General features: G+C 40.7%; 1 protein-coding gene across 2 annotated transcripts in view; it reads left to right on the top strand.

Moving 5' to 3' along the window:
* The window catches only part of LOC135100423 (BCAS3 microtubule associated cell migration factor-like), a 109,745-nt gene that overhangs the window by 52,118 nt on the left and 44,111 nt on the right, over positions 1-13,516 (top strand). For both annotated transcript variants that reach the window (XM_064003274.1, XM_064003273.1), the window contains exons 8-10: positions 1,176-1,421; positions 3,406-3,545; positions 8,628-8,842. In XM_064003274.1, coding sequence (XP_063859344.1) covers positions 1,176-1,421; positions 3,406-3,545; positions 8,628-8,842 — 601 coding nt within the window. The remainder of the gene's footprint in view (positions 1-1,175; positions 1,422-3,405; positions 3,546-8,627; positions 8,843-13,516) is intronic.

Below are 13,516 nucleotides of genomic sequence, written 5' to 3'. Positions count from 1 at the left end.
TATAGATGGGAAATGGAATTTAATTTAAAGAAGTGTAAGATAATAGAATTTGGAAAAAGTACAAGAAGAGTAAAAGAAAATTATGTGTTGAATGGTGTAAGGTTGAGTGGAGCAGAAGAGGAAAAGGATCTCAGTGTTACAGTGACTGGGAACCTGACCCCGGAGAGACACATTAGCAAAATTACAGGAGAAACCTATAACTTATTGAGAAGAATAAGGCAGGCCTTTGCATATATGGATGAAGAGATGGTCAGGAATCCCAGAACCCCTCACCACTTCACATGTGGAAAACAGGGGAGATTGAATCTAGAATTCTGAGCCCGCATGAGTCGGAATCACAAAACCTTCATCACCACAAGATTTTCAATACTTCCACACACATCACTCAATTTTGATGGAGTTAGTGCATTTGCCCCTTGTCCACAAGACACCTCACATGCTCTCCTCTTTTTTTTATGGCCTCTTCCATTTCAGCCCTCCACCATGCGTATCCCTTACTCCTATCTATAAGCTTCCTGTGCCCTACTACTTCCATTGTTACTGCAGTCACTTTATCCTTGAATACATTTATTGATACATCTCTTTTACACTTAATGCGTCACCAGCCATAGCTTCCTTCAGTCTTTCAACTACCATCTCATATTCCTCTATGTTCCTCAGTTTCATATCCATGGCTATATAGTCAATCAGATTCTTCTGTTCACCACTTTCACCTTTCCTCCTCCATGTATATCTGTGGATCATTTTATGTTGGAAAAAGATATTTGTCTGGAATGACTCTTGCTCTGCAAGTTCATCAGGTACTTTCCATTTCTATTTACTCCTTCCCCCTCCCTTTTTTTTTTTAAACCTCATCTACCTCACTGCTGCTGACTTTCCATTCATATCCCCAATTCTCTCTCTCTCTCTCTCTCTCTCTCTCTCTCTCTCTCTCTCTCTCTCTCTCTCTCTCTCTCTCTCTCTCTCTCTCTCTCTCTCTCTCTCTCTCTCCCAGTTTTCTTTTACATCATTACAAAATTTACTACACAATGAGAAGGAAAAATTGTGGGTAATAATATACCAGAGAGAGTGCTTAGTGAATGCTTCTGTGAACATAAGTAATCACCAGAATTTCTTATAAACAATATATTCATCATTCTGCAATGATTGTGGACTTTATTAACTCCTGTCAACAGATGGTTGGGTGCGGTGAGCTGAGCTTGACATCTAGCAACATCAGTGGCATCATAGCTCACTTCTGTGCCCACCAGGCCTCACCCATTGTAGCACTCAGTTTTGACCCAACGGGCATGCTACTTCTCACTGCAGATAAGCAGGGCCACAATTTCCATTTATTTCGTCTGCAGTCTCATCCTCTGTCCTCTGCACAATCTGCCATCCATCACCTGTACACACTTCATCGTGGTGACACAACTGCAAAGGTAAGCAAGCCAGTGCTTGTATATTCAGTGATGCAGTTAGAAGGAGGATAGGCAGGGAGAGGGTTGCACCAGATAGTGATTATAGAATCTTTAATAGATATTTCCCTATTTCCTATTGCAGGGAGTCCTCAGTTTACAGCAGTCTCAACTTTCATTGTTTTGTAGTTGTGTATATTCCTCTTTGCTGATGAAAAAAAAAGAAAAATCTTCACTTACATTGAGGGTAAAAGCATGCCCTCCAGTATGCTCATTTCTTACTTTTAAGCTACACTAAACACAATCTTTTCTAATTTAAAAAGAAAGCAAACATGAAAAAATTATGTATTACATTTTGATAAAAATAGAAGTAATACAAACAACTAGTTGGTGAGTGCAGTTGAGAAATACATCATCATGTGGTAACAGACTGAAGAAGGAGGCATGAGTCGGTCTCAGTTGTGTGCCATGTTGGATTAGTAAATATTTGCTCCTGTTTGTGTTGCTTTTTTTTTGCCCTTCATTGTGACTCTTAAGTGTGAGGCACACTCTTCTGGTGGCAGTGTATTGAGAAAAAGGAAAGGAATCTTTATGGAAGTCAAATCAGACATAGTGAAATGAGTGTAGAAGGGAGAAAGGCTGATGAACATTGGGTGGCTGCTTGGTCTGAGGCAGTTGACTGTAACTACTATTATTAAGGATAAAGATTGCATCCTTGAACATGTGAAAGGCTCTGCTCCTTAGAAATTGATTGTAATAACCAAACAGCTTAGTGATTTGATTATAGAGATTAAGCAGTTGGTAGTAGTACTTTGGCTGGAAGACCAGCATCGGTAGTGTATCTTACTGAGCCTTATGTTAATTAAGGAGAAGGCTAAAAGCTTGTTTGAGGCCTTGAAAGGAATGGAAGTGAAGAGTTTTTGCCCAATAAGGGTTGGTTTATGCGGCTTAAGGCTTGTGCTAATTTGCATAACCTTAAGGTGTAAGATGAAGCTGCTGTTGGTGATGTTTAAAGTTGCAAGTAAGTTTCCTGGAGCATTGCCAAGTGTAGAGCAAGCCAATCATAGGAGTAAAAGTAAGGAACTGTTCGCTTAGGTTGATTCCATCTTCCACTGAAATTTTGTATATGTTGCAGGTAAGGAATAGAACTCCATCGTAACCCAAGAACCCCTGTACTTACAGTGTTGAAACATTTGCACTTCTTTACTGTTATGTGTTTCTGGAGTCTTGAATATAACTAGAATTGTTTTATTCTTGTTTCTTTAAATTTTCTGAATAAAGGAAATTTAATGTGTACAATTAACTCAATTATAGATTGAAAGTGGATGTTTGATGTAAACACCATAGACCAGAAACATATTTCATATTGGCATATGAGGTCTGTAATTTTATGGGATCTTTTAATATGAAATTCATTAAATAAGCTTGTAGCCGCACCGGCTGGGCATCAGTTGACTCTCAGGTGATCTGTTTTACTGATCACACCCATCATCATAGGGTCGAGGAAAGGCAGTTCTCCCTGACACGTTTATTGATGAGGTAGGCATGACCGTAAGAACTGCGAACAAGTTTTCGGTCTCAATTTCTTACAAAATAACATTATGCACTGATATTAAACACTTTCAACTTATTACAATATTCATTAACAATACATGCAATCAACTTGGCACTATGACAATCAGTTTTTACTACAAAATTAAAGTATTTACCTCGGTCACCATCCTGCCCGTCTTTGTCTGAGCGCGACTTGGCCGTGAGTGATGCCCGCAGGCGACCAGCAGGTTAACCCCACACTACCAACAAGTGAGCATCGGCTTCAGTGCTTAATATAGCATTGAATACTGATACTTACACATATTACACGTTTTCATGCAAATAGAAAACTATTGAACATTTCACTTATAAATGCCGAGGAATAATGGCGTGAGGTACATGCGCTTTATGTACAGTAACAAAGCTTAAGATTTCAAGTTTTATTTTGTATCTGAACCTAGATTTTTTTTTCCAGGTAACTGATATATCTTTCTCCTTGGACTCACGCTGGGTAGCTGTCTCAACACACAGAGGAACAACTCATGTATTTCCTATAACTCCCTATGGAGGAGTTATAGGAGTTCGGACACATACATCAAGTTGTGTAGTTAATCGGTAAGATTTCAACAATTACAAAAAAAAAAAAATTGCTCATAATCCATATTATTGCATATCATTATAATCTTTGTACTGTGAGAGGCATGGAAAAAGGCATGAGTCAGTTGCACAGACTGATTTTCAGGTTGTGTCAAGGTCACATTAAATGAAAAAACTTGTTCACATTTAACCTGTTCATAGAGTCCCTTTTTTTCCTGGAAATATAACATATTACCTCCATAGTAAGTAAAACTTCCCCCGACCATCACATTTTCATGGCATTTTACAGTTTTTACTGTGTAATGCAGGTCAAATCACTCAGAGTTATGCAGCCTTCTAACATGTCTAGCTGGAATATCAGTGATGGTAAATGTGCCCTCATCAAACCATAGGATGTATCTGATCTTGTTAAGTGGCCACATGCTGTATTTTTGAGCAAATGCTATACTGTCATGTTTTTGTTTAGGATTTAGCAATAACTTTGATGGGCAACACAGAAAGGAAGGTTGACCTTCTTCTCGCACTCAGATATGGTCCTCACATACACTGTAGAGAGCAGTTCTGGGATTATTTCTTTAAGTTTATGGGCTGTCAGACTTGGCTTGATCTTCAACTGCCTATTGATGGCATTTAAAATTTGGTTTGAGTGCCTAGAGCTGTGGTTCTCAACCAGGGGGGGAGTGTGCTCCCCTGGGGGAGAGTTGATACTCTCCCTGGGGAGCGTGAGCACAGGACGGGAGGGAAAAAAAAATAATAACAATGATAATAGTGTGGGCCAATGCAATAATAGCCTAGCCAAGGGCTATCTATCTATCTATCTATCTGATTCTATATATCTATCTGTTGTGGCATAGTTGGGAAGGGGGTTGAGTGGGTGGTGCAGGGAGGAGGGGCATCCCATCTGCATTGAACCAGCTTTGGGGGGGCCCAGCTTGCAAAAGATTGAAAAACCCTGGTCTAGAGGAAGGCCCAGGCTCCTTAATTTAAGTTGGGCCAGAACTTTGCTATCAGGAGAGTCATTTCAACTTTTAACCCAACATTGCATGCTTTGTTTGGCCAGTCCAGTCTCTCCACATATACCCTTGACACCATAATTAGCTTTATGGAGCATTTGTATATGTGTCAAGGTTTCCTTGGATAAGTCAGGATTACACTCCATTGTCATTTGAACAAACTGTGGATGCAGAAAGGTTTGCTCATAAAATTGCAGAAAGTCAGGGAAGAAGCCGATGACAAGTGACAATTTCCCGCCATGAATAAATAATCCCTGGCATCTATGTTGGCACCCTGAGGTAAGCATCAGACATGTAGAAGTTCCCATTTGTTTTTTTTTTCCAACAAACATTTACTCATGGTTTATGAGGGTACATTTCTGAATGTACCAAGGAAGCAGGCACGCAACTGTCTTTTGCCTTTTTCCATTTACTGTACATCATCATCATCATCATCATCATCATCATCATCATCATCATCATCATCATCATCATCATGTACTGAATAAAGGTCTCACTTCAACTACCTCTATGAATAATATCAGTATGCTAATCATTGTCATGCTGTGCATATAAACTTTTCCACCTCCAGTCTGGTCTGTCTCTGTATTCTATATCTTGTAGCTCAATCACTCAGTTTTGCACCATCTAGTATCCTCAAATTATTGGGTATAAATTGCATGTCTCTATTTTTCCAGCATGTATGACTGACTAATGGGAGCAAAGGAAAGAGAGTGAAATTCTCTTCCTCTGTATGTTTGGTATGCTTTCCCTGTGGTATGACAAAGCATAAAATAGTTGGGTCATTGCTGTGGATATGAGTAGCTCCACAAGAGAATGATCCAAGTGCCATTTCTTGAAAACTGCAAAAAATAGCTTCTAAAGTTTTACATTTTAATATTTCGAAAACCATTCTTACAATTTTTGCAAAACATATATCAAAACACTCCTTGACACATCAGTTTTCCAGTTACATGAAAAATATTTTTTATCCAATCATACATTCAGTGATTATTGATAACAAAAACAGTCCAGTCACTTGTGGAGTTCAAGTCAATTTGATGTATTCTTGTAAACTAAGATAATAGAGATGACTGTAACTAATATGAAGTAAAATTACAGGGGTACTTACCACACTGGTGTAAATGTTGACTTGAATGTTGATTCCCCCTTTCCTGCCCCTCCCCCCTCAACCCTAACCTCATGATTAGTTGTCATAATTGAGCACCTTGTTGTCATCCTTGTCAGGAGGCACTACATTGTGCTCAACTGTGCCAGCCTGGAGGCCCTGATAAAGGGCCTTCTTGTCATCTGGCATGAGGCATAACAAGCTTGTTAGGTCACTGAACTTCTCTTCACTGAGGTTTTGGGGGGCATCATACAGGGGTGGGAGGGGGACAGTACTCAGGTTGAACCTCTCATGGGACCATGCTCCTCTCCCTTTCATCAATTGGACCTCGGTGACGTTTTGTTGTCAAGTGCATATTCCGACTTGATGAGTAACCTTCTCTAAAATTCTGGCGGAAGAGCAGCTTTTGTGCTTCCTTGAATGTTGACCCTGGTGCCTGATGTTTGGTGATGTGGCCCTTCATGACACCAATGTTAAGGAACATGGCTTGAGTCATGCGCACCACTTTGTACCCAGCTGACACCAATGCTTTGTGGAAAACATAGTTATCTGGCGTGTATAAGTTTGGCACACGCCTAAGATGCCCCTCAGTGTTGCCAAATGCACAATCACAGGCCATGTAACTATGGCCTGGGACCAAGTAAACATGGTCAATTAAGAAAAGTTGCCTTGCATGGAGCAGTCATAGGTAGTACAGCACCAGGTTAATTTTCTTGTTTTGGCCAATGCAGTTATCTGAGAAGACCACCAGCTATGTGAAGTCATCCTTAACAAGTTCTTCATCCACCCAGTGCTTAATATAGCTGGCCACTTCATATGAATGATGCTTGGCCTGAGTCTCATCCCAAATGTACATTGTGCTGGTGTTGGTTTTCATGTTGTGGATGCACAGGTTGTAAGTCCACATCTTTCATTTGTAGTATGCCACACCAGTGGAGAGCTTAGGCATGGGTAGAGTCTGCTGGAGGTCAACACAGATGGCACGAATATCTGAGTTGACATCAGTCTGCATCTTCTTTATGAAGTCCTGTGTCTTTTGTGCCAACTGCTGGTGTTCTTCCTTTGATTCACAAGGTTGTCAATAGTAGCCTTGTCCCCAGCTGCATTTTTTACTGATGTGTTGAGTTTATCACAGGTGGTGCAGGTGTCTGTACGTGGTGCTTCAAAGGAGATGTTAAATTCATTGATGAACACATCATTGTAGTAATGCAAGGAGACCTGCTGTTCACCTGGATACTGCTGATGAAGCCACTCCATGTATGACACATATAGCTATTTGATTGACAGGTATGATTCCTGGTACTTTCTGTGAGGAGCGTTTGCCCTGCTATAGTGGGACATCATGGCAGGTAGCAGGTTAATGTGCTCCCTCACACGAAGAGCCTTGTCCCTGACTATCTTGTTTGCTGGTGTGTGTGGTGTCCTCATTGGTCACCAATAAGAGTACCGGTGCTTGTCACCTTACCCAATGCTGTTGTCAGCTGTGTAGTGCAAATGGCATGCTTGGCCATGAATCTTTGCTTGCACACCTTAGTCTTGTTATTATTGTACGTTACAAAATACTGCATTGCTTTGTTTGCTGTGTTCCTTCTTGCTACGCTTACGTTTCACAGGAATCACTTCCACAATTTTTTTAATGTAAGCATTCTGAGAATCATACGACCCCAGTGCCCAAAATTCACCAAAAATGTTCTGTACACCTGCCTGAGTAACAACCATCATGACAAGGATTACCAGCAGCACATGCTGGCACGTCTTTCATTGTTTTATAACTTACATACGCCTGCCCAAGATTACGCTTTTTCTTTGCAACATGGCTACCCCAGTCTTCCATATTTCGAGGCCTTTTTCTGCCTCTACTTGTGTCTAATTAATTTTCACTCTCACTTGTCCCTTGCATATGAGTAGCTTTTGGGTCATCAGCATCACTATCAGAACCATGTGCAGCCATCGTCCAAATCTACATGAAAACATAGTACAATCCAAGAAACAATTGTACTAGTGGTGTAGCTCAAAGGATAGTCTCCGGGAGGGCAGGCAGATAGCTCATTGGCCACATGCTGCCTACGTCACGACATCATGCATCACATTATTGGCCAACTGGCCTTGATGCTTAATCCACTTCATACCGCCGGGTGTGCGGGTTGGCTGGCTGCCATGACGTCACAGCTCAGGGCACTTTGATGGTTCTCCCGTGGAGCACATTAACCCAGGAACCTCCATGTCAACAGAAGCGAAAAATATGCAACATTGTATCGAAGTTTAGACCGTATTGTCATAGAAAGAGAATAATCTAAGCAACATCTAGTGGAAGAGGACGCCTTGAGCTCCTGTTTATGCAGAAATACATGTTTTCGCTGGGGATGGCGCTTGGATTGTTCTCTCCTGCGGGGCTACTCATATGCAATGAATGATGCTAAAAGAGAGTAGAGAGGAGGAATATTGAAAAGGATATTGGATATGATATTCTCAATGAAACAAAGGTGAAAGGGAAATGAGTTTAGAAGTGTGATTCAGAGGTCAGTTGATGGTAAAGGAAGAATGTGAAGGAGTGGCCTTGTTGGTAAGCCCAAAAGTGCAGCAATGTGACAAAATGGATGGAAGTTTCATTAAGACCGAAGGAAGTGAAAGTGTAATTTGGACCTGAATTTTGGGTGTCTGTGAATGCACATAGCTCTATTATTGTGAAGGATGTATAGCTGAAGGAAATTGAAATGATGCTGATAATTTGTAGTTTTGGTGAAGCATATAAATGCTAGAATAGGAGTAATTTATCTATGCTCAAGTCTTCCGTTTGTGGAATCAATGCATCTTCTCCTAATTTAGTCATGTTTTCAAGTTCCTTAAAGAATTTTATTTGACCACTTAAACAACTCTGTTTACCTTTTTCTACTTTTGATATTCTTGTCAGTTTATCTGTATACTTGTTCAATGATTTTATCAAATATTTAATAATACAGAGAACATATTTATTTTTAGATTGAGTCGCTTCCATCGCAGTGCTGGATTAGATGACACACCATCTTCAGGTCGAAATTCTCCTGTACTTTCTGCATCACCAAGCTCCTCAAAGTTTTCCTTTGAAGTGAGCCCCAACATGGCATACCCAAATCCCCGATATCCACCATATCCTACACCAACTATTGTCAAACCTCTGGTGCAGTTGAGACAGCCTCTGCTGCAAAATTTGATTGGTGAGTAATTTTGTGTTGTGGTCCTGGCTTTAGTTTTTTTTAAATAATCTAATGTTAATTTTACATTTTGTTTTTAATTTATCCTTATCTTTGATGCTTCAATGCCCATGTGAGGTTTTTGAAAGCTTAAGGGGAATTGTTTCCTAAAATATGAAAATTTGTTCATTATTAAGCAGTTTTCATTAATTCTTATTATGGTCTGCATATACTGATAAAAGAGATGTTACATACCAAGTTTCATATAGTTTCCCCTGTAAATTACCTCAAAAATTTACAAAACAGACACTTAAAAAAACCATAAAGCCAAATAACATTGAAAAGAATAAATTTTTTTTATGAGGCTGCAAGTGCATGTTTGAGGCAGGAAAGAAAGCTTGGAGAGAGTTTTACTGTAGGAACTGGAGTGAGGCAGCTCTGTGATGTCTCCATGGATGTCTAATATTTTTATGGACAGCTGTTCGAGGGAGATGAAAGCTAAAGTAGGAAATGTTGGTGTATTACTGAAATGGAATGAAGTAGGATGGGCTTTAGTAACATGTCTGTTTGCAGATTACTCTCTTACTCCTGAAAAGTGAAAGGGAATTCCAGAGTGGTGGATCATTTCCATAGGGTTTGTGTGAGATGGAAATTGAAGGTGGATGTTGAGGAAAGTAAGGTGATGGTGTTGAGAAGAGAGAATTGGTGTGTAAGTTTAGGATACCTTGTAGGGAAGTTATATGGGTTAAGTCTAACGAAGGAGGAGCAGTAAGGGAGATGAAAAGTAGAGAAATACCAGGTCTGGATGGATGTGCAGTGGAGTGTTTGAAGGCAGGTGTGATTGGTGTCATAGAGTGCTTGGTTAAATTATTAAATGTGTGTTTTCTGACTAGCATGGTACAATTGGAATGGGCAAGTACATGTGTAGCTCCACTGTATAAAGGAAAAGGGATAGGCATGAGTGGTATAATTACAGAGGTATCAATCTATTGAGTGTGGCAGATAAGGTGTATGGTAATGTATTAATAAAGAGAATCAGAGAAGGTACAGACATAAGAACATAAGAACATAACAAATTAGGGAAGCTGCAAGAAGCGACCAGGCTTACACGTGGTAGTCCCTGTATGAAATATACCTACCTATTTCCACCTATCATCCCCATCCATAAACCCGTCTAATCTTCTCTTAAAACTCCCTAATGTCCTAGCACTAACAACATGATTACTGAGTCCGTTCCACTCATCTATCACTCTATTTGAGAACCAATTTCTTCCTATCTCTTTCCTAAACTTAAATTTTTCAAGTTTGAACCCATTATTTCTTGTTCTATCCTGGTTGCTGATCCTAAGAATTTTGCTTACATCCCCCTTGTTATAACTCTTATACCACTTAAAGACTTCTGTCAGACGGAGTAACGTGATATACAAGGAGGTTCCAGGAGAGGGAGGGGCTGTGTAGATCAGGTGTTTGCTGTAAAACTGATTTGTGAGGAATGTTTAGTAAAAAGGAAAGAAGTATTGAGGCCTTTTATGGATTTAGAGAAGGCATTCAACAAAATTGAAAGGGAAGGAACATGGGATGTCTTGAAGTTGTATGCTTCAGGTGGTAGGTTGTTAAAAGAGGTGAAAAGTTTTTATGAGAACAGTAGAGCATGTATAAGGGTAGGAAACAGCACAAGTGAATGGTTACTGTTCCAGTTGGGGTTATGTTAGAGCTGTTTAACATCTGTATGGATGGTGAAGTGGGAGAAGTCAGTGTTAGAAAGTTGGGTAGAGGATTGGGTCTGGTAACAGCTAAGGGTGAAGAATGGAGTGTAAGTAAATTGCTGTTTGCAAAATGACACAGCAGTGTTGGGTGTGAACTAGGCTTGTAGGGGAGTTTAGATGGGAAACTGAAGATTAATGTAGGAAAGAGTAAGGTAATGAAGTGCTCTAGTGATGATAAGATGAATGGTTAAGAGCTAGAGGAGGTAAACTGTTTTAAATATCTTGGATTTACAATAGTAGTGGATGGAGGAGTAGAGACAGAGGTTAGAGCAGGAAAAGTGTTTGGAAGTATGAACAGACTGTTTGAGAGTAGGGCATCTTGAATGGATATTAACAATATTGTATGAGGGGATAGTAGTGCCTACTGCACTGTATGTATAGGAGCAGACAAGAAGAGATTGAATGTTATGAAGATACGATGTCTAAAGAGTATGTGTGGATTGACTCAGTTTTTTTTTTTTTTTTTTTTATGTAGGAAGGACACTGGCCAAGGGCAACAAAAATCTAATAAAAAAATGCCCACTGAAATGCCAGTTCCATAAAAGGGTCAAAGCAGTGGTCAAAAATTGATGGATAAGTATCTTGAAACCTCCCTCTTGAAGGAATTCAAGTCATAGGAAGGTGGAAATACAGAAGCAGGCAGGGAGTTCCAGAGTTTACCAGAGAAAGGGATGAATAATTGAGAATACTGGTTAACTCTTGCATTAGAGAGGTGGACAGAATAGGAGTGAGAGAAAGAAGAAAGTCTTGTGCAGCGAAGCCGCGGAAGGAGGGGAGGCATGCAGTTAGCAAGATCAGAAGAGCAGTTAGCATGAAAATAGCGGTAGAAGACAGCTAGATATGCAACATTGCGGCGGTGAGAGAGAGGCTGAAGACAGTCAGTTAGAGGAGAGGAGTTGATGAGACGAAAAGCTTTTGATTCCACCCTGTCTAGAAGAGCAGTATGAGTGGAACCCCCCCAGACATGTGAAACATACTCCATACATGGACGGATAAGGCCCTTGTACTGAGTTAGCAGCTGGGGGGGTGAGAAAAACTGGCAGAGACGTCTCAGAACACCTAACTTCATAGAAGCTGTTTTAGCTAGAGACGAGATGTGAAGTTTCCAGTTCAGATTATAAGTAAAGGACAGACTGAGAATGTTCAGTGTAGAAGAGGGGGACAGTTGAGTGTCATTGAAGAAGAGGGGATAGTTGTCTGGAAGGTTGTGTCGAGTTGATAGATGGAGGAATTGAGTTTTTGAGGCATTGAACAATACCAAGTTTGCTCTGCCCCAATCAGAAATTTTAGAAAGATCAGAAGTCAGGCGTTCTGTGGCTTCCCTGCGTGATACCTTTACCTCCTGAAGGGTTGGACGTCTATGAAAAGATATGGAAAAGTGCAGGGTGGTATCATCAGCGTAGGAGTGGATAGGACAAGAAGTTTGGTTTAGAAGATCATTAATGAATAATAAAAAGAGAGAGGGTGACAGAACAGAACCCTGAGGAACACCACTGTTAATAGATTTAGGAGAAGAATAGTGACTGTCTACCACAGCAGCAATAGAACGGTCAGAAAGGAAACTTGAGATGAAGTTACAGAGAGAAGGATAGAAACCGTAGGAGGGTAGTTTGGAAATCAAAGCTTTGTGCCAGACTCTATCAAAAGCTTTTGATATGTCCAAGGCAACAGCAAAAGTTTCACCAAAATCTCTAAAAGAGGATGACCAAGACTCAGTAAGGAAAGCCAGAAGATCACCAGTAGAGCGGCCTTGACGGAACCCATACTGGCGATCAGATAGAAGGTTGTGAAGTGATAGATGTTTAAGAATCTTCCTGTTGAGGATAGATTCAAAAACTTTAGATAGGCAGGAAATTAAAGCAATAGGATGGTAGTTTGAGGGATTAGAATGGTCACCCTTTTTAAGAACAGGTTGAATGTAGGCAAACTTCCAGCAAGAAGGAAAGGTAGATGTTGACAGACAGAGCTGAAAGAGTTTGACTAGGCAAGGTGCAAGCATGGAGGCACAGTTTCGGAGAACAATAGGAGGGATCCCATCAGGTCCATAAGCCTTCCGAGGGTTTAGGCCAGCGAGGGCATGGAAAACATCATTGCGAAGAATTTTAATACGTGGCATGAAGTAGTCAGAGGGTGGAGGAGAGGGAGGAACAAGCCCAGAATCGTCCAAGGTAGAGTTTTTAGCAAAGGTTTGAGCATAGAGTTCAGCTTTAGAAATAGATGTGATAGCAGTGGTGCCATCTGGTTGAAATAGAGGAGGGAAAGAAGAAGAAGCAAAGTTATTGGAGATATTTTTGGCTAGATGCCAGAAATCACGAGGGGAGTTAGATCTTGAAAGGTTTTGACATTTTCTGTTAATGAAGGAGTTTTTGGCTAGTTGGAGAACAGACTTGGCATGGTTCCGAGCAGAAATATAAAGTGCATGAGATTCTGGTGATGGAAGGCTTAAGTATCTTTTGTGGGCCACCTCTCTATCATGTATAGCACGAGAACAAGCTGTGTTAAACCAAGGTTTAGAAGGTTTAGGATGAGAAAAAGAGTTAGGAATGTATGCCTCCATGCCAGACACTATTACCTCTGTTATGCGCTCAGCACACAAAGACAGGTCTCTGACATGGAAGCAGTAGTCATTCCAAGGAAAATCAGCAAAATACCTCCTCAGGTCCCCCCAACTAGCAGAGGCAAAACGCCAGAGGCACCTTCGCTTAGGGGGATCCTGAGGAGGGATTGGAGTGATAGGACAAGATAAAGATATGAGATTGTGATCGGAGGAGCCCAATGGAGAAGAAAGGGTGACAGCATAAGCAGAAGGATTAGAGGTCAGGAAAAGGTCAAGAATGTTGGGCGTATCTCCAAGACGGTCAGGAATACGAGTAGGGTGTTGCACCAATTGCTCTAGGTCATGGAGGATAGCAAAGTTGTAGGCTAGTTCATC

This window comes from Scylla paramamosain, chromosome 5, assembly GCF_035594125.1.
Source record: "Scylla paramamosain isolate STU-SP2022 chromosome 5, ASM3559412v1, whole genome shotgun sequence".
NCBI lineage: Eukaryota > Metazoa > Arthropoda > Malacostraca > Decapoda > Portunidae > Scylla > Scylla paramamosain.
The sequence above is the reverse complement of the archived record's forward strand: the minus strand, read 5'-3'. Positions and strand labels throughout refer to the sequence as shown.